We start from the raw sequence: 27,446 nt of genomic DNA, 5'->3' as shown, positions 1-27,446 counted from the left end.
AAAACTGCACTACACGCACACAAGTGCACACACAGAGCTAACAGAAAAGTCAGGCTCCTTATGGGGAGGGCACAAAACAAAAACAAAACAGAAGTGAGACCCTCCAATAAGCAGAGGAAGAGAGAAATAAAAGGAAATAAAAGTGATGCTCCCTGGGTGGGGGAGGCCACAAACCCCCAGAAACCAAAGCCTCCAAAAAGCAGAGAAGGAGAAAAATAAAAGTAAATAAAAACCTTGGTCAAGCAAGGCCACAGTTCAAAAGCCTAACACTGGGGGGGGGGGGGGAGGCGAGGTGAAAAGCTAAGAGTAGGATGGGGGGGGGAAGGAAAAAAATACCCCTTTCCAGGGCTCATTTCGAGGGGGGGGAACGCACCGGAACGCTGTTCTGGTAGTTCCCCCAAGTCAGGTGTTTCCGCCCACCTGACTTTCAAACATTTTGGAAGTCCTGGCCATTTCTGTCCCGATCCAGGCCAAAATTGATCAAAACCAACCATTTTGAGCCCGTTTCGGGGCTGAAACGGACCAGATTGGGGCCGAAACGGCCAGCATCGGGTTGGTGCCGGGCAGGGGGAGCCTCCGCCGCCCGGCACCAACCCGGCTCTGGCTGTTTTGGCCCCAATCCTGGCCGAAACGGGTTAAAATGGTCATTTTCTGCCATTTTGGGCCCGTTTCAGGGTCAAAACAGCTCGGATCGGGTCGGTGGTTAGTTCTTTTCTTTCCAAATGTATGTATCAGATGGCAGCATTTAAAGATCCAACTCAGCTGTTGTCTGTAATAAAGTGTATTAAGCTTGGCATTTTTCTACTATGATTTTTTCTACTCTGTATTGGATTCTTGCTAATACTGTGTCCTTTAAACTTGGCATTGTTTATGGAAATGTCCTTGATACTGTACTGAAATGTATTTGATACTGATTGTACTAATCTCATACCATGTAATCCGCCTTGAGTCTCAGTGAGAAAGGCGGATTATAAATGACAAATAAAATATTTTTTTTTAGTAAATGGATGTTAAGGAATTTCTATGCTGATTACTATTAGTGGTGAGATACTAACAATTATTTGTCATGTTTAACCTCAATTAAAATAAAAGTTTTAACCTGGACTTTTCTGCTTACTACTGCATTTCAGATCTTACCACACTGATCTATCTTCTTTGCCCGTCAGAACCATACACGTAATTTCAAATAGAGAGATTAGAAAGAGGAAAGACCGGTTCCTAATTCACAAAAAAAAGTACAAAGATGTTGTATACTTGATTTATTTTCATAATAAACCAATTAAAATACAAAAAGGCAAAGTTCAGAAGGGTTCCACAATTTAAAAATTTGTCTTTAAATACAAATTCACTCTGTAATATATGAATACATATAACATTAGAGCTCTAAACATAATGATCTTAATTGCATCTATAAAATATTGCTCTATGGAAATTTTTTAAGAAAAACATCTTTGAGAAATTAAATTACATATTTACAATAGAAAAAGTACTCTTATAGAAACATTTTAATCTCAAAATACTTGCACAAGTTGCGTATTCCCCACTCCCTTACAAAATAATGGGAAACAAAAAAATGTTTAAACTTCAATGTTACAATTGTCTTAAAATATTTGCACCTGTAGCAATAATTTCCATTTTGGTGATCAGATGTGTCTGATATAGCCACATTAGGAAACAGACAAATACATATCGGGTATGTAAGTAATCTTTGGTGCAAAATGCAATAGGAACTGGTATAGGTGACCCTGCCCTGTTATTTACCATCCACATAAAAGGAAAAACTTTTAGTCCAACATCGTGAGACAGATCTTTGGGATTTGCTAGAAAAATCACATACATGGAATGAAAGAAACACTTTTGTGAAAAGTAACTGTTGCTTGAAAGCATTGATTATAGTAATAATTACATTATTATGCAAGATAGACAAATAATGCATAAAGTGCAAGAAATTTAGAATTTCTAGACAGTGATCAGAAAAGAAATTGCATGTTCCTTCATGCTTGCATTGTGAAAGAAATTATATTATTTAGCAAACAGAAAATTGAAATAAATTCTATAGTATTATTTCTATAATTAACTTCAGAAATTAAAGAAGCTTTGTAATGCCTACTTTTGAATCAAGTGATAATACACAACTGAAGAAGTCCCATCACATTAAGGAAACTGCGCTCCACAGAGTTCACTGACTTCCAGTTTACTCACATGGACTCGGTTCCAACTGTTCACTTTCCTGTTTAATATGCACCGTGGAGGGAAATCCGTTTGAACTGGACACCATCACCACAAAAGGCTGCTGTTGGAAACTCTGCTCTGAGTGTTTGGATTCATCTACCGTACCATCATTTGCCTCAGATTTTATCACTCCTTGAATAATTGTCGGTTTATTTTCTGGTGCCTTAATGACGGAAGTGATCACTGTGTTGGGTGGCTGAGCAATCATTTGTGAGCTGCTTGGTGTAAAAGTTACTACAGGGGCAGCAGGGCTGAAGGATGAAGAAGATGCCATGGTGACTGTCCCATTGCAAATTGTCTGCACGTTGCTACCGAGGACCTGCTGGACCTGCGCAGGGCTCAAGACGATGGACGACGGTGGCGTTGAGACTGGCTTGGGGGAGTGCAGCATAACATTCTCCTTGAGCACTGTCATGGGTTGGGAAGTGGGGATGGCTTGAAGAATAAACTTCTGGGATGTGGCTGCAGATGCTGGATCTGCACTGGCGATCACCGTTGTCAGAGGCACTGTCTGGAGGGTGACCGTATGCAGCTGTTGGTTCCCAGGGGAAACGACGACTGGAACCTGTCCCGGAGCTTGGATGGTCCTGATAAGATAAATATATAGAGTTATAATTTTCTTAATCTAATTTAACACTTTACAAAATGTAGTAGTAACGTAATTTTAACAATCCAGTTGAAAGTCAATGGACAGCAGCCCTCAGTTTGGAAGGCCGGTTGTAATGATTTTAAATGTGTGTGTATTTCTTTAAATGCTTGATGTGCTACAGAAGAAGAGGGGGGGTGTTAAAGGGGGCAGTGAGTGAGGTGATTGGTTGATGACTGAGAGTGTGGGTGGAGTTGAGAAATATGCCTGGAGTGAAATCTGACTGGATAGTAGCAGTGCTCTAGGGGCGGAGTGAGTTGCAGTTTTTAGTTACTGAGCAGAGAGAAAAGAGGCATTCTGGTTTAGACAGGTTAGCTGTATGCAGCCTGAGAGTGTCCATGCATTTCTGAGAGAAATACAACCTGTGTGGAAGCCTGAGGGGATTCCCAGTCTAGTCCAGTTAGGCAACCTGTGTGGAAGCCTGAACTGTGTATGTTCACACATGCATTCTGTGTGACTGAGCCTATGTAAGGAAATTTTAAGAACCAGTAACTATCTTTGAAACCATCAAGCTTAAGTAATAGTGTGAAACCAATACGCTTCTTGTAAAAATAAAAGTTTATTTATTTATTTTGTTCATCCTAGAGTATATGTTATTCCTATATCCCATTCCTATCAGGGCCACATAGTCCCACGAAGGAGCCTGATACTTGGGTACGTTATTAAAAGGGAAATTTAAACGAACTATTTTGGAATAGAAGTCCTGGTGGCAGCATTCTACCCAGAGGATTGTAAGAAGAGGGTTAAAGGCAAAATCTAACTACACGACAGGAGGTCGTGACATCAGGGCTAAACGCCATTTGACATGGAAAATAAGGAATAAATGCTGAAAGCTGCATCTTTCAACAAAATACTTGATCCAGGTTCAAACTTTGTTTTAGAGGTTCAGGATATCCTGGAGTTCCCTGGAGGACGCAAATGCAACTTCCATGACTTTTCAGCCAATTTTGTGGGCACTCCAGCTAGCTGGATTTTCCCCAGTTAACTTCCTCCCCTGGAGCGGTTTCCTTGGACTGTCAACTCCCCACACTTGGGAGTTTTATTCACACAGATATTAAAACCAAAGGCATATGAAGATATCTTACAGCTTCATGAATAAGATTTATTTCCTCATTTGAAATTGAGGTAATCATGACCTGCCCATCGTCACTTCCCTTAAAATGCTATTCAGCTAGAAATAACAAACTATTATGCGCTAATGGCTTTAAAAGCAAGTATCTTATTATATAATTGAGTAAGCGTATTTCAGACAATTCGCTTTATACCCTGGTGCACCACCAGAGAGCGCTGCCATGGAGGGAAGCTTAGGCAAGGCACCATCTACCTCCAGAAAACGTGCCATAATGGGAAGCCCAGGCCAGGAGCAGGTGGCAATGCCCGCCTCCCGCTTTCACCCAGCTGGTATTAGGAGTGAGGCAGGTGGCAGTGTCCACCACCCAACTTAACCCAGCTGATATTAGGAGTGGAGCAGGTGGCAATGTCCACCCCCCGCCTTCACCCAGCTGGTATTAGGAGCAGAGCAGGAGGCAATGCCCACCCCCCGCCTTCACCCAGCTGGTATTAGGAGCGGAGCAAGTGGCAATGCCCATGCTCCCACCTTAACCCAGTTGTCATTAGGAGCCGAGCAAGTGGCGATACCCTCTCCCTGCCTTAACCCAGCTGGTATTAAGAGTGGAGCAGGTGGCAATGTCCACCCCCAACTTAACCCAGTTGGTATTAGGAGCAGAGCAGGTGTCAATGCCTAACCCCCGCCTTAACCCAGCTGGTAGCAGCAGCGGAGCAGGAGGCAATGCCTGCTCCCCTTTGAACCAGTTGGGATCAGGAGCAGAGTAGGTGGCAATGCCCACACCCCGCCTTAACCCAGCTGGTAATAGGAGCAGAGCAGATGGCAATGCCCACCCACCCCGTCTTAACCCAGCTGGTATTAGGGGTGGAGCAGGTGGCAATGCCCACCCGCCTTCACCCCACTGGGATGAGGAGTGGAGCAAGTGGCAATGCCTGCCCTCTTCCTTAACTTAGCTGTTATTAGGAGTGGAGCAGATGGCAATGGCCACCCCCCACCTTAACCCAGCTGGTATTAGGAGTGGAATAGGTGGCAGAGCATGTGGCAATGCCCATCCCCCACCTTAACCCAGCCAGTATAAGGAGCAGCGCAGTGGCAATGCCCACCCTCACCTTAAGCAATCTGGTATGAGAAGCAGAGTAGGTGGCATTGCCCTCCCCCTGCCTTTATCCAGCTGGTATTAGGAGTGGAACAGATGGCAATGCCCACTCCCCGCCTTAACCCACCTGGTATTAGGAGTGGAGCAGGTGGAATTTCCCCTCCCACCTTAACACAGCTGTTATTAGGAGCAGAGCAGGTGGCAATGCAACCCCCGACATTAACCCAGCTGGTATTAGGAACGGAGCACTTAGCAATGCCCAACCCCCCTTCACCCAGGTGGGATCAGAAGCAGAGCAGGTGGCTTTGCCCACCCACTGCCTTAACCCAGCGGGTATTAGGAGTAGAGCAGGTGGCAATGCCAATCCTCAACCTTAACCCAGCTGGGATCAGGAGCAGATAAGATGGCAATGCCCACTTTCCTTCACCTGACTGAGATTTCCAATTCCCGTTTCGTCCTAATACTTCCTTTTGTATTAAAAAAGTTTTTTATTAGGTGAGTACATATTACAAATAACAGTTTTATTTAAAACCTAAATATCAATTTTCCCCCACCCTTTCCCTCCCCCCCTTTTCTCAGACTTCCAACAGCTTTCCAACCCATATCTTATTCTATTCCTTACTTATCTATTCCCTTTATATATTATCTCATATTTCCCTAATAAACTAAATAATATCCATTAAATTCAAATCTATTCAAAACTTAAACTTAACAATAATTAAAACTTCACTTTAAATGGTAAAAATCCCTATCTCCAATATTTCCCCCAGTTAGTAACTTTCAAATTGCCATAATTTCCCCTTCACATCCCATTTTTTCATCCTAATACTTCCGCATAACTTTTATAGACTAAAATAAAATTAACATAATATGCAATGACTGTGTATTTACTTCCATAAACAGTAATAGCAAGAATGAAACAAGAATTGGAAATCTGCTAGCAAAAACCCGTCGGCTCTCTGTTTAAAGAAACGTTCAGCTCCAGTTCTTCTCCACCTGACTGATGGTCGTCTTTATGAAAATAACATCTATCCAAGAAAAGGAAGGATTATTAGCATTTAAGTTCTCACCAGTTGGACTATTTTCATGTTACTGATTGAAGGACTATGTTATTGATTGAAGGACTATGTTATTGATTGTGCTATTTATTGTCTTTGCTGGATATACTGATATTTAGAGTGACTTACTATTGTTGTATAATATTGCTTGGAAATTGCACATAATTAGCAGTTTGCACTTGTCCGGGGTCTGAGGCACAGCCCCCGGACTTGCTGGGAGGAAGTGATGGCAGGCAGCCGGGAGACAGCTGTCCAGCCACCCCAGCTGGCATCCAGGGCCAGAACCTGCCGCCACCAGGGGGAAGAGACGAAGCTCCCAAGCCTCAGAGGGCTAGAAGGGGCAGGGGGAGGCCAGCTAGCTCCACCCTCCAGTGGGAAGATAGGGGGCTAAGCAGCGCAGAGGGGGAGGGCAAAGGCAGGGGGAATAGGGACCCAGCAGCTGCCCAAGCAGAGCCCTTACCAGACAAGGAGGAGAAGCAGCCACAGCAACTCAGAGCCATGCCCCAGCCTATACACCAGCTAGAAGGCAATAACCTGGCTCAGGTAACGCCAGGAACCAAACAACTCCAGGTGGAGCTGCCACAGGCGTTCTGTTGGAAAAACTAGGCAGCCAGCCAAGGGGCCACAGCTGGGCCTGCCTTCAGCAATCAGCTTAGCCAGAGAAGCTTGATAGCCAGCCAGCAAGTCACAGCTGTTGCTGACCAACACAGCCAAATCAGCTACCCCAGCTGCAGCCGCTTGAGGCAGCCCAGGACAATGCTGGAAGGCAAATGAGGGGTGTGGCCTGACAGGTGAAGCTTGGAAGGAGGGCAGAGCAGGGAGAGAAAGCCCTATAAAGGATGGCTCAGAAGAGCACTGGGGTGGTGGGTTGAGTAGGAGCAATGGAAGGGAGTTGGAGCGAAGCAGAATGAGAGCGAAGGCAAGGAGGAGATGTGATGAAGGAAGAGAGGGCGGAGATCGAAGGGGGTGAGTGGCGCAGGTTGAGCAGGCCAGTGAGTGGATTGAAAGGGAGTCTGGGTGAGGTATACCGCCCCTCCTTCCACAGAGCAGGGTCCTGCAGCATCCCTGGCACCCCTTTGACATCAGGATCAGACATGCTGGCACCCCGCCCAACGGCAGCCGCCACGAGTCCTGACAGCACTTTGATAAAAAAGTTTTCTAAAAACAGTATAGTGTGGGTATTATAGTTCTCCTCCAGTTTCTTGTAGTTGCAGCTTTGTCTTTTGGAGGTGTCCCAGTTGGCTAGGGTATTAGGAGTGGAGCAGGTGGCAATGCCCATCCCCCACCTTAACCCAGCGGGCATTAGGAGTGGAGCAGGTGGCAATGCCCACCCTCTGCCATCACCCATTTGGGGGCAGGGGGCAATGCCCACCTCGCGCCTTTACCTGGCTGGGATCAGGCGCAGAGCAGGAGGCAATGCCCTTCTTCCCTTTACCCAGCTGGGATAAGGAGCAGAGAAGGTGGCAATGCCCACCCACTTCAAGCTACCAGAATAAGCCACTGAGCAGGTGGCAATGCCCACCTTCACCCTGCCAGAGTCAGGAGCCAAGCACACAGCAATGCCTGCCCCCCCTTCAACCTGCTGGAATCAGGAGCAGAGCAGGTGGCAATGCCCACACCCCCTTCACCCAGCTGGGATCAGGAGCAGAGCAGGTAGTAAAGCCTGCAGCCCACCTTCACCTGTCAGGATCAGGTGCTGAGCAGGAGGCAATGCCTCTTCCTCCCTTCACCTAGTGGGAAGCAGGTGGCAATGCCACCCCAGCTGGGATCAGGCTCGGAGCAGGCGGCAATGCCTGCCCCCCTTCACCCAGCCATAGTCAGGCGCAGAACAGGAGGCAATGCCCCCCCCCCCATTTACCTGGCATGTATCATGTATGGAGCAGGTAGCAAAGCCCACCACCCCTTCACATGGCCAAGATCAGGTAGATCAGGTGTGGAGCAGAAGACAATGCCCATCTCCCTCCTTCATCATCTGGAATCAGTGACGGAGGAGGAGCGAATGCCCGCCTGCCCACCCTCCCCTTTCTAGAGCCCATTGCATTTTTTTTTTTATTCGGTTTCGTTTTCTCAGCCATGCCGGACGCTCCTCTCGGCTGGTCCGGGAGGAAACGACCGGGCACCCTGACCGGGCGGCTGATCCGCAAGGATTAGCCCCCAGGACTCCCAGGGAGGGAGCCAGGGTCCGGGACACTGCGGGAAGAACTCCCCGAAATCAATGCGGGGGGGGGGGGGAATTGCCCGTTTGTCCCTATGGAGGCCGGCAGACGTGCGCGGCGCCTCGAGTGCCGCCGGGCAATGAGAAACGGCAAATAAAAGAAACAGGCGGAAGCCCGTAAACAAGCGAATCCCTTCTGTTCTACAAGCGTTCGTGAAGGAGAGGTTGATCTGAAGAAGACTCGTTCTTCCCCTTCGCTGAGTTCCAGAATTTTGTTGGCGCCCCCCCCCCCCCAAATGGCAGCAAAGAAGCAAAGTCCCACTCTCGGTAAGTCAATCTCGGCTACTTTGAAGGGAGAGTCGCTCGAAGAGTTGGTGCGCAGGGCGGTGGTGGAAGCCATAAAACCCTTTGTTGACAAGCTGAACGAAACTGATCAAAGGGTGGGCTTAATTGAAAGCGAAGTAAAAACCATCAAGGAAGCAGCGGGGGGGGCAGAGAAGTCTGCTCTGGAAAGTGCGTCACTTGTGAAGGCTACAAAAAAGGAGCTGAAGTTGGTTGAGAACCAGCTGATCGGGCTACAGATGGAACGAACGCAGACAATTTTGCGTCTCCAAAACGTGAAAGAGGAGGAAAATGAGGAGGTGGGAGGTGGGAGGTGGTCTCGGAACTATTGGCGATACCCGCGAGGACGACTAAAGAAGAGGTTAAAAGCGCCATTTTGGAGGTCCGTCGGGCTTCTTCAAAATATGCAACAAAGCGACAGTTGCCTCGTGAGATCATTATTGACTTTTCATTTAAAAAGATTCGGGACACCATCCTATATAACTCATATAATGCGGATTTGGACTTTTTGGGTTTGAAAGTCAAGATTTTGAAGGACGTTCCATTTCTAGTCCGGAAAAGGCATTTTAAGTATAAAAAGTTTGCAGCTCTTCTGAGGGACCATGGAATAAAGTACAAATGGTTATTCCCGGAAGGAATATGGTTTAGACATAAAGATCAGGCCTATAAGATACTATCAGAAGATCAACTAAAGGATTTTGAGAATAAAAACCCGGAACTCTGCTGCACCGAGAACGAAGAAAAGGAGAAGCCGGAGGGGGGGGGGGGGAGGAGGAGAGCACCGCAACAGCGGTTGCACAGAGAGAATTGCGTCCGGGACCTAGTAGGGGGAGGAAAGTTTAATCAGAATTTGAAATGCCTATTCTCTGTATGATTAACCACTCCATCATTATCCTATGGAGCTATTTTTGTATTATGACAGTATGAAGGGAAAACATTGAAGTGTAGTGTTTAGTGTTTGTAGTTCATTTCCCCCCCCTTTTTCCTTTTCCATCCCCCTTTGTCCCTTCCCTCTCCCCTTTCCTTGTGATAGTCTTGTGTAGTGCTGTGTAGTGTTTTGTAGTTATGAAAAATAAAAAAAAATTATAAAAAAAAAAATAGAGCCCATTGCATTTTTTCCCCACAACGGGCTTTGTTGCTAGTATATGTTATAATCCAGCTCTCACTTATGCACATAAGCTCCACTAAAGGGGACTGAATCATAACATCAATAGCTGGATTCACTACTGCAATCCAAGTTCCTTTTAATACATGTTTTCACTAATAACAGGACATTAACAGGGATAAAATCAGTCCATGGGATATGAGTACGCAATCTCAATTCTGATTGCTTACATCAAAATGAATCCAAAAGAATTCCTCAGTGCAACTACTGGAACTTGGATCCCAAGATACCAAGCCCTCCCAACGAGAAATTCATAATAATCACACAGACAAAGTGCAACAGCTGGCCTAACTCTCCAGTCAATTTGCCATAGGCAGATAAATGCCCACCCAGTGTGATGGAAATGAACAGGTATAGAGAAATGGTTGCAGTGTGGTCTGGAAAGTAGCATCTGTTTAGAAGGCTGATACCCTACTTGAAACCAGATCAAGAACCTACGAACAGCAGATGGAGCTGGTCTGAAATGGACATTTCAGTCATTAAACATCTATTGGACCATCTATTGAATCATTATACCTGTCAACAAAATATGTAAATATTACCTAGAGATGGGATTTGACCATACTTGTATTTTCTATACATGGCCTGTTCCTATGAATACCGTGGGGTGAGTTGCGCTTAGCCATCATCTCCGTTGCTATGGGCACAAGCTAATGTTTGTGGGGCCTTCCCCAATGGTCACTTTTGAGTATGCTAATGTCCAGCCGTTAATTTTTTAAAAAATTACTAAATATGGAAACTATATAACTATATATATAAACTATATATAACTTGATGAATATATATATTCACAAAGCAAATACCTATATTCATTTTTTTCTTAATTTCCCAATATACACAAATAGTGAAAAGAAACTGAGAAAAAAGAAATCAATATTCGTATTTCTTAAAGTTTTTAAATTAAGATAAAATGAGGATTCAATAAAATCTAAAACTTCTTGCTTGACCTGGTCCTTCTTTGCACAATTTCTTTGCTCTCACATATATTTAGAAGAGGCAAGTTGATCTATCAGCACTTCAGTATTTGGAGGGGAAATAGCATGAATTCCTAAATTAATTCTTTCAAGGTCATCTCACTCGCCTCTCCTCCTGTTGTAAAGCCACATTTCCCATTGTACTGATCCAGAAAAAGGGGTATCAGATCGTATGCACTGTACCCTAAGCAGACTATTTATATAAATGAATGTTAGTTAGGTTACTCAACAGAGAGGATTGTCCTCTATCACACTTAGATGCAATAACACATGCAAACAATCTCAATGTTTCAGAAAATAGTAATGGAACCAAAGCACAAAACCCACAAAATTTCACAAAAAAATATATATATGGGCCCCCAGGGATGCCACTCAACCACTTCTAGCTGGAAGCCTGGTCAGGAGTCCCTCTCCTACCCTTGCTCCTCTGAGTGGAGGGAGAAAAAGCCCAGCGCAGAAACTGCATGTGATGATGTACATCTGCCCCAAAAACCTGGATGTAATCCAGGTGGTCTCCAGGGTCAGGAGGAGGGTCTTCTACAGTCTTGGCACTCAAGATCGTTTTAACTGGAGACGGCAGAACTTGGAATCTCCTGCACACAAAACATGAGTTCGGCTTCACTGCTATGGATTCCCCCCCCCCAGCCTGCCTAGTTTGGTATTTGGGCGCAAGCATTATTATGGCCATCAATTCATTAGTGGCCTTAGACGAATCAATATTATTCAGCCTCAGTTCACTATCTATAAAATAATATTTGCAGAGGTGCACAAATCGTACTTTTTAGTTGTGATCGAGTTGCTACAGACTCTTGTTACGTCATGAACACTGCAGGTAAATACGAAAATGAACCCCCTTCCCAAATATACACACACAGCCTAGTGAGAGATCTGGGATCAGATCAGATTTCTCCTGGTCTAAAAACAGCCTTACTGGACTGATTAAGCACGAATCCATTGACATGTAAAATGGGGTCCGAGTAAGCGTGACAAAGGAGCGGGAGCCCGTACCCTCTTGCGACTTATCTTGCTGTGCTCTGCTGCAGGAAGCCTTTTCTTAGCCCCCTCAGAATATTTCCTAATTGGCAGACTGTATCTGAAAGGCGGCAGCAACAACCAGAGCCTCACGGGTTTTTTGCTTCCCTGCTTGTGACTTCTTCCTGCTTTGACTCTCTGAGCCACAGCCAGCTCCAGAATGAGGAGGAGTGGGAGGAGAGCAACCCCGCGGCCTGCTCACCTCTTGCTAATCAGGGACTGCCCCAGCTGCCGCCGCAGCCTCTGGCTTCCGCTGCCTCACCATCAATCCCGTCCAGTAGAGGAGCAGCTAGTCCCCTCCATTCTTCCTCAGGCCTCTTTAAAACCAGTGCAGCAAGCTACGCATGTTCTAGAAGGACTTCCGAGACACTTGCAAGATTCCATCCTCTTGCAAAATTCTGCCGCTGTTCCGGTTGCCTAAGCAATTGCAAAAACTGGCAGGGTTGCCAAGGCAACCAAAATGAGGGCCCAACTTGAAAGAGATTTTAGAGAGGCCTGAGGGAGAGTGGAAGCATGTTGGACTGGACTGGCTGCTCTGTCCCTGGGCGGGGGGAGAGATTGGGTGAAGGGAAGCAGCAAAATGCCTTGAGCTCTTACCTTATGTTCTGAGCCGAAGAATTCAGTGTCTCATCCTGCATATTACTGGTCACAGTTGAGTGTCCTTCAGGAATGGATTGCATTAAATGAACTGTCCGATAAAGCTGTGTTGGATGTATTGACTGAGCAGACTGCATCGTCCTCAAAACTTCGGATGCCACAGTAGGCAGTTGCTGTTGAGGATTTTCCACCGGCTGCTTAAGTTTCGTAGATTTGGAGTTCCCTGGTATCTTTAGAGCAGCCGCAGACCCTCCTCTAGGTCCTGTGTTTGAAGGTGCTTTGGATCTTCCCACTTGGTTTCTATGGGCTGTGGGTGCTGCGAGTAAAGTTGCATCAGGAGAGTCCATGCTCGAACTTGATTCATCATCATCTATGTAGACAAGATCTTTTGGCATATCCTTAAATTGGTACACCAAACGCTGCCCCTCTACTTTTGCCAGAATGCCTCTTTGATAATAATACCTGTTTCAAGTAAAAAGACACACCAAAAATTACATCAAGAATATATCTACATATTTCAGGGAAAAGCCCTGCCCGAAGATTTTAAATGCTTAGTTTAATGTTACTAAGAAATTATCACACACCCATATACATTTATAATAAAGACTATATTTCACATTATTTTTCAACAGTGCTGATGCTATAAATATTTGAACAGTTTTCTAATGTTATTCTGCATATTATGAAAGGTGTATGTGCAGCCAACAGCATACAGATGGTTTAGTGCTCAGATCAGCGAAAACAATTCTGAACAAGTGGTACAGTATGGGGGTAATGAATGGCCAGGTACACCCAATTTGGCAAAGCTGAAGTAGGACGGGTGTGGACCCGATCAGCCCTTAAATGGGAGATTACAGAGGCTCTGGATAAGTAGAATAAACGTACAATAAACATTTTAAAACTCAGTGCAGAACTAGGCGGCACCAGTAGGGACTACTCATTTCTGGGATCAGACATCCCAGTGGATAAGAACAAAGTGAAACTGAATCCAGAGGTAATGCTGGTGGAGGCAGCCAATTAACCTCCCTGTTTTAGACTGAGCATCTTGGGGTGTTTTAGGATTCTGTATTACTCTTGATATTTAGCTCTATATACCCTGCATCTCTCTCAAATCCCAAAGTGGCTTTCATTCTCTAAAATGGAGATATTTATCTTAACAACCACCCTGTGATGTAGATTAGACTGAAAGCACATGATTGGCCCAAGACTTTCCAAGGCAGAGAGAGGATTCAAATTTGGGTCTCCCAGATCCCAGTCCAACATTATCCCTTACATCTTCCAGGCTCTCATTGTCAAGCTAGACCAAGTAATTGTGAAAAGTGCTTTTCCCCTGGTTACATCAGAGTAGAAAATTGTTCTCCCATTTGGACTCAGCTAATCTACAGTGCTCTATGCAGACAACTGACAGAAGCTTTGGAAGCTTCAGTTAGTGCAAAAGGTGAGCACGCATTCGATAAAAAGCACCACAAGCTAGTACGAGCGTATGACAGAATGCTGGAATAAACTGCTTATGTGCTACAGGGTTCAGTACAAGGTGACCTTGGAAGCTCTTCACGGCCTCTGACCCGTGTATATCCAAAGGACGGCCTCTTTTGGTACAGACTCCTGCACCTTCAGAGATCTGCCCTTGTCGCCCATGACCATCCCTCCCACTCCCTATGGTCACCAGGCCTGTTCCTTTGTTGCACCTGCCTTGTTCATTCCTTTTAAAACACTTCTAACCCACCTTTCTCTCCCGGGGGGGGGGGGGGGACCTTTCAAGCTATGTTCCCCACCTACTGTCTTTCAGAAGGACTGACATGCAATACTTGGTTGGAAAGCGTTTTTGTTGACTCTGCTGGCAATTATCACAAAATGCTGCTTAAATTGTACTTGGCAGTTTAGGGGCTGGAAAGTTGGTTTCTTTACTGGTGTTTTACCAGTATATAATCATCTGCTTTTTTATTGTTGTTTTAAGTATAATTTAGAGTATTGTGCTTTTCAAGCTTGTTAGCCACTTTGAGCTATTTATGAGAGAGTGGGATATAACTTTTTCAAAATACATTTATCTATCCATCTATCTAATCTAACATGACCTTCTACAATAGTTTTCAATACATCAAACCGATTAATTAGATTGATAATGGTTACATTTATGAATAAAGGATCTAGGAAACGGGTACGGTTTGCTAGAAATTAAATTACCTTTTGAGGAACTGAGATTTCAAGCATAGAAAATGCACAGGAGATTGAAAAACTAGATGTAAAAAGATAGGATAAAAATTCTCAGGGAAAAGGTTAAAAGAATTATCAAAGTCAAACAGTTTTTTGAGGGAAGGGGTAACTAACTAGGCAGTATTGTAACTGAAGGGCATCTGGCCTCAAAGGAAAACATACAGGGAAACGTGAACACGGCTATAAACTCCGATGCTGCGCTCATGAAGAAACCCGGGAAGTTTATTGTGACTAATGTATGGGAAAGCAGACCACTGGACTCCACTGTCAAGAGGGCCAAAGTGATAGGTTTTAATATCTCCAGCTGCCAGCCATAAAGAGCAGAGGGACAAAACATTACAGGACTGGGCAACAGAACTTTGGCAGGCTGTTAGAGATAGCAGCAATCTACACAACTGGGAGCAAAAGAGTTAAAATAGCCTGTCCGTTTGGGGAAAGAGTGAAGATCCAAAAAGAAAAAGACGGCATTCTCCGTCAAGTCTCCTGTCATTCCAAGCCTAGTCTTCCCAGGAAGGGTAATGTGCGCTCAGAACACAAACAAGTCTTCAAGTCCACGTAGCTAGTATTTCTTCCCCCCCCTAGAAACAGTACCTTTGCAAGCTTATGAATAATAACAACAACAACATTCAATTTATATACTGCCCTTCAGGACAACTTAATGCCACACTCAGAGCGGTTTACAAAGTATGTCATTATTATCCCCACAACAACAATCACCCTGTGAGGTGGGTGGGGCTGAGAGAGCTCTGAGAGACCTGTGACTGACCCAAGGTCACCCAGCTGGCTACAAGTGGAGGAGTGGGGAATCAAACTCAGTTTTCCAGATTAGAGTCCTGCCACTCTTAAACACTACATCAAATGGGTATCCTAGTGTTCATTTATTTGAATAGAATGTATGTTAGTTAAATAAACTCCTTTACTTAAAGGATGTGTGTGAGATTACACTGAATCCTTGCCCATCCACCTGGCTGCTTTGTTAAGGTACACGCATTTTCCTTCTTAGTGACTCCAGACACCAAGACATTTTGGGAGAATAAATAGACAAAAGTCTTGTAAAGAGGTTTTTTTGAGGGGGAGGGGACAGGGAGGAATCTCAGAGATTCTCAGGGATAAGCAAATTCTGTTGCTTATCCCAGTCTAATGAATACACAAGTGTCCAGGATCTGAGGACTTACCAGGAGGAGGGTACAGGAGGCAGTTAGGGGACAGCCACCCAGACACCCCAACGGGCACCCAGGACCAGAACAGACCAACAACTGGAGGGGGGAAGGAGGCATCCCAGCCACAGGAGGGCAGAGAAGCACCCAAGCCTCAGAGAGTCAGGCAAGGCAGGTGGAAGCCAGCTAGCCCCACCCTCCGGTGGGGGGCTGGGGGCCAGGCAGGGAGAGTGAGGACCCCCAGGAGGAGAGTAGACCTGAGGGAGGAGGCATAGGAAGCAAGGGCAGTCAGCCAGCAGCCTTACCAGTCAGGGAGGAGAGGCAGCCAAAGCAGCAGAGCCACGCCCCAGCCTGCAGGCCAGCTAGAAGGCAGTAGCCTGGTCCAGGCGAAGCTGGGAGCAAAACAACCCCACGTGGGGCTGCCTGAGGCACTCTACAGGAAAAGCTTGGCAGCCAGCCAAGGAGGCACAGGTGTGCCTGCCCCAAGCAGCCAGCTCAGTAGAGAAAGCTTGGCAGCCACCTAAGGAGGCACAGGTGTGATTGCCCAGGGCAGCCTGCTGAGCAAACCCACGTGCGGCTGCCTGAGTCAGCCAGGGCCATGGCTAGAGTGCAGGAGGGGGGCGTGGCTGACAGGTGGAGCAGGGAATTGGTGAAGGGATAAAAGGGAAGTCCACCCAAAGGACGGGGTGGGTTGTGTAGGAGTTTGTGGGGGGGGGGGAGAGAAAGAAACTGAGCGGAAGGAAGATGAAGGTGAGAAGAATAAGTCTGGAGGAGGGAAAGGGCCAGCTGTCATGGAAGGCAGCCAGGACTCTGTCAGGTTGAGTGGGCCTGCAAGAGGATTGAGAGGGTGCAAGGGTGAGGTATACCTACCCCCCTCCTTCCACAGAGTGGGAGCCCGCATAATCCCTGATGGTACCTCTGGTCCAAAGTCAGGCATGCCGGTGCCTTATAGGGCAATGCCCAAGGCAGAACGTGACAACAAGTATCCCTGGTTTATATGCTCTCAAGAAAAAGGTGATAGCAGTAAAAGAATGCATTGAGAGGCACTTGAATATTTAAGAGCCCCAAGGAGCTGAGCTTCACAGGATGGCTTGTGAAAGGCAGAGGGGTAGGACCTCTGACCTCCAGACTGCTCATAAGAGGCCCTTTGTGCTTCTGAACGTCTGCTGCTGTCTCTCTGGTTTGTAACACATGGAATGAATGTAGAACTGAGTTTTTGGACACATTCTAGTATGAATTTGCTTTTCCTTCCATCGAAAAATAAATCTTCTGTTCTGGCTTGTAACTGTCCAGCTAGGGCAGAACAGCTCAGCCAGGCATGTCTCTAAAGGGAAACATGTCTCTTAAGGGAAACAGTATGCCTTATCTTTGACCCACAATCAGTGACATGTATTCTTCAGTTCTAGAGCCTTGTTTGGAAGATTGAAACAAAGTATTCAGTATCTGGAAGAAGACTGTCAAGCATGCTGGTAACTAGTTTACATGGGAAATACTGATAATGAGCCATTTTGGTGTAGTGGTTAAGAGCGCAGAACTCTAATCTGGAGAGCCGGGTTTGATTCCCCACTCCTCCACTTGTAGCCAGCTGGGTGACCTTGGGTCAGTCACAGCTCTCTCAGAGCTCTCTCAGCCCCACCCACCTCACAGGGTGTTTGTTGTTGTGAGGATAATCTTTGTAAACCACTCTTTTTAAAAATTGATTTCAATAAGAATACATACATATACACATAGACATCACAGCAGGGGATATCAAACACAACCTCCTAAGAAATCAAAGGCACTAATAACAACAAACTATATATTATATTCATTTTCCATCTCTACAGTTCCTTCCTCTTTATGTCTTGTTTTCCTTATTCAAAATTTAGTTTTCCTGTAAGGCTACCCTGCTGGATTCTAGTAGGTATTCTCTCCTATCTTCATATCCTATATTTAATTTCTTGTTCCATAGTTTGATTTAACCCATCTATAAAAGGGTGTCCATCTTTTCTGCAGATCACCCCTACTTTGTTCTTTTATCAGATCTGTTAAGACATCTATTTCTGCTGTTTCTAAGATTTTTCCTATCACTTCTCCTTTCAATGGTATCTCTAGCTTCTTCCAATACCTCGCATATATTATTCTTGCTGCCGTAATTACATGAAGCATCAAATACCCGTTTTCCTTCTCTACCCCCTCTGACATAATATTCAATAAGAACAATTCAGGTTTGAAAGGTATGGCCGTGCCTAATACTTCTTAAAGTAACCCATGTATCATCTTCCAGTATTTCGCCGCCTTTTCACATGCTCACCACATGTGATAGAAGGTACCTAACTTACCTACATTTCCAACATTCATTGGATGTATCTGCATACATTTTAGCCAGTTTCTCCAGTGTCACATACCACCTATAATACATTTTATACAAATTTTCTTTGAATGGAACTGACTTTGTTATTTTAGTATTCCTCTTCCAAATCTGTGACCATTGTTCTAGATCTGTATCATGCCCCAGATATTGTGCCCACTTTGTCCTGCAGCCTTTTATTACTTCATCTTCCCTTTTCAATTGCATTAGATATAAATAGAATTTCTTAATTATTTTTTCATTTGTCTCCAACAGCAATTCATCAAAGGGGGGCTGTTCCAAAAAGAATCTTTGCGGTTTGTCTTTGGCAAATCTGGATTTGATTTGTGCTCTTAGCCACCAGTCCATCTGTATATCCTGTTCTTTTAATTCCTCTATTGAGTTTAGCTTTCCATCTTTCCCTAGCAGTTGCTCATATCTATATATTTTCTCCTACTTTAGTAAATTTGGGTGGGTAAATGCTTCCACTGGTGACACCCATTTTGGAATTCTTTTGTAAATCTGCAGTTTTAATTTTGCCCACACTAACATGAAAGACTTCCTTATTCTTTGTAAACCACTCTGAGTGGGTGTTTGAAGGGCAGTATATAAATCGAATGTTGTTGTTGTTGTTGTTATTATTTGTGACAAGTAATTAGCAATCCTGACTGCAAACGGTGAATCCACATCCCAAATGAGTCACTTTGGTTCCCCTAGCTCTGAATGCGTTCACTATGATAGGCAGGATTAACAGCATGACGACAAACAAAAACAACTCATCTTACTGAACCTTGTACACGTTTCCTAACTTCACTGGAGGAGTGGGAGGCATGGAAGGCAGATTCCTCGTGAGTTCTTAACCTCTGCAACAGAGCTGGAAGCACAGGAAGCTCTCCAGGAATGTGTATCTCATACTCCACAAGTTGGAAGGCAGGACTGTCGACTTTAGGGGTAGCTGTTTAATGTCCAAGCCTCAAGAAATGGCCAAACTGATTAAGATGCTCAGCATACAAATTCTCAGTAAGCACCAAGGATTTTGCATCTACCACCAGTGGGCTTAAGGAAGAAAGAATCTGAAGCCTTATCGGCAGGGCTTTTTTTCTGGGAAAAGAGGTGGTGGAACTCAAGACTGCACAATGACGTCACTTTGGGTCCGCTGGAACAAGGGGGGAGTTTTTTAAAGTTTAAATTGCCCTTGGCGAAAATGGTCACATGGCCGGTGGCCCCACCCCGATCTCCAGTCAGAGAGGAGTTTAGATTGCCCTCCGTGCCGTATGGCACGGAGGGCAATCTAAACTCCCCTCTGTTTGGAGATCAGGGGGTGGGGTCACCAGCCACGTGACCATTTTCAAGAGGTGCCGGAACTCCATTCCACCACGTTCCAGCTGGAAAAAAAAGCCCTGCTTATCGGAGTCTTCTGAATCCAAAGAAGAGTCATTTTTCTCTCTGGACAAGGAGGAAGGCCCTGAATTGATTCTGTCTGAGGACTGCTGGTGCTGAGATGCCGCCATAGTGGGGCCCTCTTGCTGTGACCATGCCAGTGAGAAGAGCCTGTGGTTGGCAGCTGCCAGTCCTGACAGGGAGCCCCCGTGTCAGATCCAGCGTGTCCAGTGGTCTGATAAGTACTGGCAGTACAGATGAGTGGCTCTTTTACACCTTATCCTAGAACACTGGGAACTCTTCAGTGATCAGGGCCATGTGTTGTCTTGGATAAGCATTGTGTTCATGCACACTTCCTGGGAAGTCTCTTCCACACGGCCCTCTGAGAATGAGGCCGCCAAGTCGTACATCTGGGAACTGACATCTGTCTGCACAGATATCATAAGTTGAGCCCTATCCAACCTTAACTGCAGAGGCAATTTTGATACCAGACGAAAAGAACACTCCAGTGACGCTTGTCTTGTGAGACCTGAAGCTTTGGTGACTGGGAGCTTTAGGGGTTAACTGTTGCTTGGTTGTTGTCCCTTCCTACGGCTCTTTGGATTTATGCTCGTCCTTTTGATTCTTTCCCCTGAACTTCTAGCAAGGAGAACAGAACTCAGCTTTTACCAAGAGACACTAGTTGTGGAAGGTAGTTTGCTCCCATAATGCAAGCACTTTTTAATGGTGGTCAACTGCGCCAAAGATATTTTCCAGATGGGGACACACATGTAGTTTCCCCTTTTTTGCTGTGGCTGCCAGAGCAGTGGAATGGCAACAGGGCTTCCACATGGCAGGTTTCCCCCATTATTTCTCCACTCTGGTCTCCCAGCAGCAGCTGGTACCACAAGGGTCTATTCAGCTTAAAAAAAATAAATAAATCAGCAATTAACAGTGCAATCTTAAGCGGAGTTACTCCAGTCTAAGCCCACTGATTTCAATAGACTTAGACTGGAATAACTCTTCTTAGGATTGCACTGTAAATATCATTATCTTGATGCAACATGTGTAACAGACTCTGTGAATTCCCAGTTTTGTTTAAAAAAGGAAGTCTCTGGTCCCTTTCATTGCAAAGATATGTCAGCTTAAAACAAACAAAAAAGCCCCTGGTGGCGAGGGGAGGAAATAGCAGCTGTGGGGAAAATGTCATGTAGGCAGGACCAAGAAAATTCAAACTTTCCTACCCACACAACAGCCATCCAGTCTTTGTTGAGCTCACTCCCAAAACTTCCGAGAAAAGGAAGTTTTGGAAAGATCAGGGAAAAGACAGGGAAACTCTGGGAGGTACACAAATACACCACAATGCTGTAAGGAACAGGAAAATTTCCTACTTTTCCAACTGCATCAAAGAAGGACAAATAATCTGTGTGGAAAAGACCAAAGATACATAGATTGGCAGGACACCTACAAAACTCACCCACAAGACCGGAATGTAGGCAAATGTAAAGACAGAAAGATAAAAATTGAAGAACTTTTGTTATAAATTGTTGAAACTGTGTTTGCTCTTGTAGCTGCATATGCAGATGAAAGAGCTTAATTTTGTTTTGGCAAGTTTCCAACATTAATATAAATTTCCATCATGAAATCACATACCTGAGAGCTCTGCCCATCGTTTCATAATTCATATCAGGTTTGTTTTTGTGCTTTCCCCACAACCTGGACACAGCCTTCGAATCCACTAGCTTAAAAATGCCCTTCTCTCTTTGAGTCCATTTAATGTATTTAGGACACGTAGCTTTGTCCTGAAGTAGTGCTAGTAAGAATTCCCAGAGATAAATGGTGTTTCCTGGAGAAAATAAAAGTGCCTTTTAGAAAAAAAAAATCTCATGCAACAAAAATTACTTTTAAATAGCAAAGCATAACTTTTTTAAAGAGGCTCCACCAGCCTTACATTGGCTTTTTCAAAACCTTGCTATGAAGCAAAAATTTGAAACGGACTATTTCTCATCTTTTGCTGTCTGGACAAATTGTCACGTGTGTGTTCTCCATTGAGTCAAAAGCAGAGCCACAATGAATGCAGAATCAGTAAGGGCCGAAAACACAGCGCCACCGTTTTATCTTCCCACACTCTCTTCCAGGTACAAGCTAACAAGTTAACTAAGGAGTATTGAGAGCTATTCTATCGAAATGGATTAAGTGTTATTGTTACCACGAGGAAAGTGCCAAAAAGATTAATCAGTGTGGCAGTAGCTACACATAATGTAATGTTAAACTGCTTATCACATGCACAGTCTCCACAGAGCTGCCACATGTTTCTGACACGGGCCTGGAGACTTCCATGCAATCATGGAAGAACACGAAAAGTGCTCTGCCGGATCCGCCCGGTGGCCCATGGAATCCAGCACCCTTTCTCACACAGTGGTTAACCAACGGCTCTAAAAGGCCCATAAAGAGGGCATAGAGGCCGAGGCCTTTCCTTTTATGTTGCCTCCTGGCTCAGGTGTTCAGAGGTCGACTGCATCTGAATGTGGGGGTTAGAGGTGGGCACGATCCAAAAAAAAATACCGATCAAGCTGATTGTGGATCAGCGCTGGCGACGATCCCGAATTAACGATCCACACCGATCATCTCCCGTTTCCGATCCGTGGATCGTGGAGGCAAAAGCGGAGGGGCGCCCCGCTGTTCCCAGCGATACAGGAACAGTGGCTGATGCCGGCGGCATCTGTGTTTGTGTTTGGCTGTCTGTGTTTGGCCATCAGAGCTGCCTATCAGGGTTTGCAGGGATGAGATTGGACTGCCCATGGCTACAGAACACCCCCTTCCCCCTCCCTCCCTTGGGTGTCTTCTCCCAGCTGGTGACTGCTTTGCTGCTCCGTGGTTGGAAGGAAGCCCTGCTGATCAAGGCAAGCTGGGCTTCCATTCGGGTTTCCAGGGCAACAGAAGGAGGGCAAACACAGCTCCGTTGCCAGGGCAATAGATTGCTGGCGCCTGAGTGTCTGGCTTCCCGATCCGAGCATGATCACCCTGATTCAGCCCCGATCCAGCCCCCCTCCCGACCGCTGGATCGTTGGCCATGCCCGAGCACGATCCGCCGGGTCCCAATCGCGCGACCGCCATTATCGTGGGTTTTTTCCGATCATAATGCAGATCGTGCCCATCTCTAGTGGGGGTTCCCTTTAGTCATCACAGCTCCTAGCCAGTGAAAGACCTGTCCTCCAAGAATCTGCCTAATCCCCTTTCAAAGCTAGCTATGCTAGCGGCCACATCCACTGGGAGTGAGTCCCACAGTTTAATTACTCATCCAGTAAAGTAGTGCTTTGATCTGTCTTGAATCTATTGTCAACCCCCTGAATTTGGTGCCCTCACATTTTAGTATTATAGGAAAAGGAGAAAGTACTCTCTGCCCATTTTTCCCCATCCCATGCATAATTTTATAAACCTCTACAACATCTTAGTTGTCTCTTTTTCTAAACTAAAAAGCTCCAGACTCTTAAAATTACCAACACTGAACTCCACTCATCCCATCTAGAGAGATGCTTTTGGAGCTCTTCACAATCCATTTGGGTTTTCATCATCTGAACTTGGCAACTCCCCACCCCTGGATCTAGATCTTTTATGAACAAATTAAATAGCTCCGGTCCAAACAGAGACCCTTCTGGGACCCCACATCTTGCTCTCCATTGCAAGGAGTGTCTGTTCACTCTATCAACAGTAGTAGAAATCAACAATGTAAGACCAACCATGTCTTAGTGGCCTATTAGGCTTCGGAAGGGTGCCCCCCCTCTCTTTTGGGGCAATTCTCTTCTAGTAAAGAAACTCGTCTTATTTTCTCCCCACTCCACGATCAGAATAAAGCAGCTGTGCTGAAGGAGGACAAACTGTTCCCCGTAAGCTGTGCCCTGGACTCCAGATTTAATCTCATAACCCTGCGCAGTAGGGCCACGGCTTGCACCGTCTGTGCTTACCCTTCCCATCCTTGTTTTTCTTCTTCACCGATATGTTTGGAGTCAGAGTAGGGGACTCTGGACGGACCGGTTTGGCTTTCTTCCCTGAGGGGGGAGCAAAAACACTGCTGTGAACAGAGACAGGATGGTACATTCATTCAGCAGTAACACCAATTTCCCCCCTCTATTCTGAGTAACTAAACTGCATGCAAAGACTTCAAGCAAGATCTGGGTCCAATAGCCCCTTAAAGACCAACTTCTAGCATATCAGCTTTCAACAGTCAAAGCTCCCTTCATCAGATATGAGGAGTGGAAAAAGGAAGGAGTCTTTATAATCTAGGCAGAGGGTGGAAGAGATATTGTAAATTAGAGTATCAGGAAGCTAGCTATAATACATGTTGTACTTAGCTTGATAAAGCCTGGGAGCAAAGTGCAGAAAATTAGCATCTGTAGTGTGAGAAAAATCCTATGTCCTCATTTATCCTGGAATCAGTCCTCATGTATTTAGATAATTAAATCTATGAGGTTGAATGAAATAAGCACTTTAGAGTTGTATTGACTCGTGGGGCTGCCACTGAAAAGGCCCTTTCTCAAATCCATCAGCCGTCAACCCAAAAAAGCTCATATCCACCAATTGAGCTTCTCTGGTCGATGGGACAGTCAGGAGGGCCTCTCCCTGTGACCTTAACTCCCCAGGCAGGAACATATGGGAGAAGAAGGTCCTTCAGATACCCTGGTCCCAAGCCAAGTAGGGCTTTAAAAGCCAAAACTAACACCTTGAATTGGGCTTGGGAACATACCAATAGCCAGTCTAATTGCTGTAGTATCAGGGTCACGTGTTCCTAGTAGTTAGCCCTGGCCAGCTGTCTAGCTGCAGCACTCTGTTCTAGCTGCAGCTTCAGAATAATCTTCAAGGGTGGCTCCAGGTACAGCACATTGCAACAATCCAGTTGGGATGTAACTAAGACATGGATCACTGTGGATACACCAGACACAGGAATGGACACAGCTGACGCACCAGCCAAAGCTGGTCAAATGCATTCTGAGCCACTGCAGCCCACCTGGCTTTTGTAGAACAAGCTTCAGCTCGTTTACCTTCATCCAGCCCATCACTGAACCCAAATATCAGTTCAGACCATCAACAGTACCCTCAGAATTAGATGCTATACATTTAGAGCATGAAAAAACCTTGCCTTAAGAAGCATTTCACTCTACCAAAGAGAAAATATCTTGCAGTATATTCTTTCCCCTCAAACATTCAAAATTTTCTGTTATACAAACTGAAAAAAAGCCTTGGAAAAAAGGGGGAGGGCTTCTTTCTGACCCCTGACCCCTTTCCAGGCCCTCTCATCTCTCTCCTCATGAGTGAATATTTTCAGTGCTTTCATTTGTTGTGGGGCTGAGCGAACATTCACAAATCTGTGACTTCTATAGGAGAACTGTCCTGGAATCAGACGTATTCCACACATACTGTGACTTGTGCTAATTTAGACTGCAAGCGTCACTCTTGAATGCTCCTCTACATAATGCTGATTCTGTGAAACTAGGCAGATCATGAGACCTGCCCCTTCTTACATGCCCAGGGTAAGGCCAATTGCCACCCTGGGGGGTCAGGCAGCAATGGTCCGCAGAGTAAGTACAACAGGAGTCTGCACTTCTGCAGTCCAGTTCAAGGCGTGTCTCTCTGAAGACAATCAGATTTCCCTTCTGTTCTTACATTGCAAAGCAGCCCCGAATATGTTTGCTTTACTAAAAGAAATGCATGTTCTTCTTTCTCAAGGGGCCAGTACCTGGACAACGTTCATTCCCCCCTATGTATTGCTCATGAGCTATTACAAACAGAGAGACAGAAAATGCACTCCAGGATGGCTGTTCAGTGCACACTCACACTTCCTTACCTTTCTTCTTTTTGGGCTGCTCAAGCACTAGAGCGTTAGGTGATTCAGCGTATGTGTCTTGGATTTGGTGAACCTCCATCACTTCTGGAATCCCATCCACTGTGACCGAAACATGAGTAACAGGAGCAACGTCGATGTCATCCTCAGCTCCACCAAAAATGTGCGCTTCAGAAAAAGAACAGAATCACAAAATACTTTTAAAAGTTCTGGTAGAACTGGGAGCAATCGAGTTATAAAAAAGCCATGGCCAAGATTATCTACTGAATCTGAACACATACTCAAGCAACCAGCTAAATGAAAATAAGTATCACAGTATCTCAATACAGACAATATTTTAAAGGTAATAAATGTAGGTTACTGTTCCTCTCAAAACTTAACTGTTTTGAAAAACTACATACAACGAAGTATTTTATTAATGTCCTACAAAAAGGGTCATACAAAAATCGTTTTAATTACCCTCACACATCCCACTGCACACACCTTCTGCAGAAACCGACATAAGAAGTCTTGTCTGTGGCCAGAGAGAGGGGAATGTGCGCCGGTTCCCAGCTGGATACTCTTATCTGTTTGCTTCACACTCTAATTCTATGCTATGTCAAGGATGTTCTCTGTAAAGTAGTGGCATATGGGCCCAGTTCTCTTGTTTGCTACTACTACATTTATGTTGCTAGATTTATTCATCACCATATCAAATAGTTAACAGGGCTCTATACGTGGGTACTTACATCTGAAGACTAAGGCCATGCACAAACAAGGGAGATTTTCTTTCAGCAACCCTGGAGGAACTCCCAGGTTTGCAGAAAAATCTGAAGATAAGGGGGAAACAGGAGGGTGGTTAAATCCCCCCAAACAGAGGAGCTTCTTCTGTGCAGACAATACACTTCTGTTCGAACAGCTGTTGGTTGCCTTCCTCTCCCCCTTTCTGGGAGAGGGAAAAAAATTAAAGTTGCTTGCTGTGATGATGGTGGCAGAGAGCCAAGCATGGGGGATGAGGAAGGTTGCCTCCTTGTGTGGGGCACAGAGAGGAAGGGCCTGGGTGGGCGAGCAGAGCTGGAAGGAGAGGAGGGTGGCAAAGAGGTCAGAATTGGGAAATAGATCCAGAGGAGTTAGCTGTGTTAGTCTGTAGTAGCAAAAGAGTAAAGAGTCCAGTAGCACCTTAATGACTAACCAACTTTGTTGTAGCGTAAGCTTTCGAGAACCACAGCTCTCTTCATCAGATGCGTATGACAAAGAGAGCTGTGGCTCTCGAAAGCTTATGCTTCAATAAAGTTGGTTAGTCTTAAAGGTGCTACTGGACTCTTTAGAATTAGGAAAAAGGGGGCAGCTAGTGGTGGGGACTTCCATGTAGGGTGAAAGAGGGGGAAAGAAGCAGGGTGTGGAAGAAAAAAGATGGGAAGAAGAGGTGGCAGTGAGAGGAAAGGGTCGAGAAAGATGGCCGGTGTAGGTATCAGAAGCCCAAGGACAAGGCAGAGATCAGTGAGGGATAGAGAGGGGCACGGAACTTAAAAAACCCCAAACCGCTCGGTTCGTGCTTCATTCATTTCCATGGAACACGAACTTAACAAACTCACCCATTTTCCGAAGCGGTTCAAGGTTCAGGGGGCCCCAGGACGGCCCCCTTCAGGCTCAGAGAAAAAAGCACTCTTTTCCTAAACACCTCCCCAGTCCCCAGTCAGTAAGAAAAACAAGCAAGAGAAAAGAGGCTTTTCAGCCCCTTTTCCAGCAGCCAGAAGTGCAGGCCAAAGATCCAAGTTCCAATCCCAATCCCAACACCACAGCCAGACACCAAGCCACCAAGCTCTCCTCCCACTCCCACTCTACGGAAACTGAAACCAGGAATCACATGGCTTCCCCTATTTATGGAAAAAGCCAAGAGATTGAACAATACAGGAGCACTCTGGTTGGCAGAAAAACCTGCCTAACGTGGTTTTGGAAGGAAGAGATTGGTGTTACCATGGCTGCTGAAGGCCCATCTTCTCAGTTGCCTTGGAGATTCTAACCCTCCCCTCTTTTCCTGGCTGGATAGGCCAGAGTGGGAGCTCTCTAGTTGGCAGGGACAGCTGCCAATCAAGCCTGGAGGCCTCAGAGTGGGGGGGAAACTAAAGACTGCTATCGTTGCCTGAGTGTTTGGCACCAAAAGTGTCCGAACCGGCAACAGAACAGTAAGAAAAGTTCGTTCGGT

At 45.5% G+C, this 27,446-nt stretch overlaps 1 protein-coding gene across 6 annotated transcripts in view; it reads right to left on the bottom strand.

Moving 5' to 3' along the window:
* Positions 1-1,244: 1,244 nt before the first annotated feature.
* Positions 1,245-27,446, bottom strand: part of ELF1 (E74 like ETS transcription factor 1) — a 120,784-nt gene continuing 94,582 nt past the window's right edge. For 5 of the 6 annotated variants that reach the window (XM_054974178.1, XM_054974176.1, XM_054974177.1 and 2 more), the window contains 5 exons: positions 25,265-25,429; positions 23,388-23,471; positions 21,076-21,268; positions 12,364-12,825; positions 1,245-2,819 (listed from right to left, as the gene is read on the bottom strand). In XM_054974178.1, the coding sequence (XP_054830153.1) occupies positions 2,195-2,819; positions 12,364-12,825; positions 21,076-21,268; positions 23,388-23,471; positions 25,265-25,429 (1,529 nt within the window). In that variant the 3' untranslated portion in view covers positions 1,245-2,194. Of the gene's footprint in view, positions 2,820-12,363; positions 12,826-21,075; positions 21,269-23,387; positions 23,472-25,264; positions 25,430-25,989; positions 26,068-27,446 lie in introns of those variants that run through there. The other variant, XM_054974181.1, reaches the window with a different exon arrangement.

The sequence above is a fragment of the Eublepharis macularius genome, chromosome 3 (genome assembly GCF_028583425.1).
Source record: "Eublepharis macularius isolate TG4126 chromosome 3, MPM_Emac_v1.0, whole genome shotgun sequence".
Taxonomy (NCBI): domain Eukaryota; kingdom Metazoa; phylum Chordata; class Lepidosauria; order Squamata; family Eublepharidae; genus Eublepharis; species Eublepharis macularius.
Note: the sequence above shows the minus strand (reverse complement) of the source record. Positions and strands in the feature narration are given on the sequence as shown.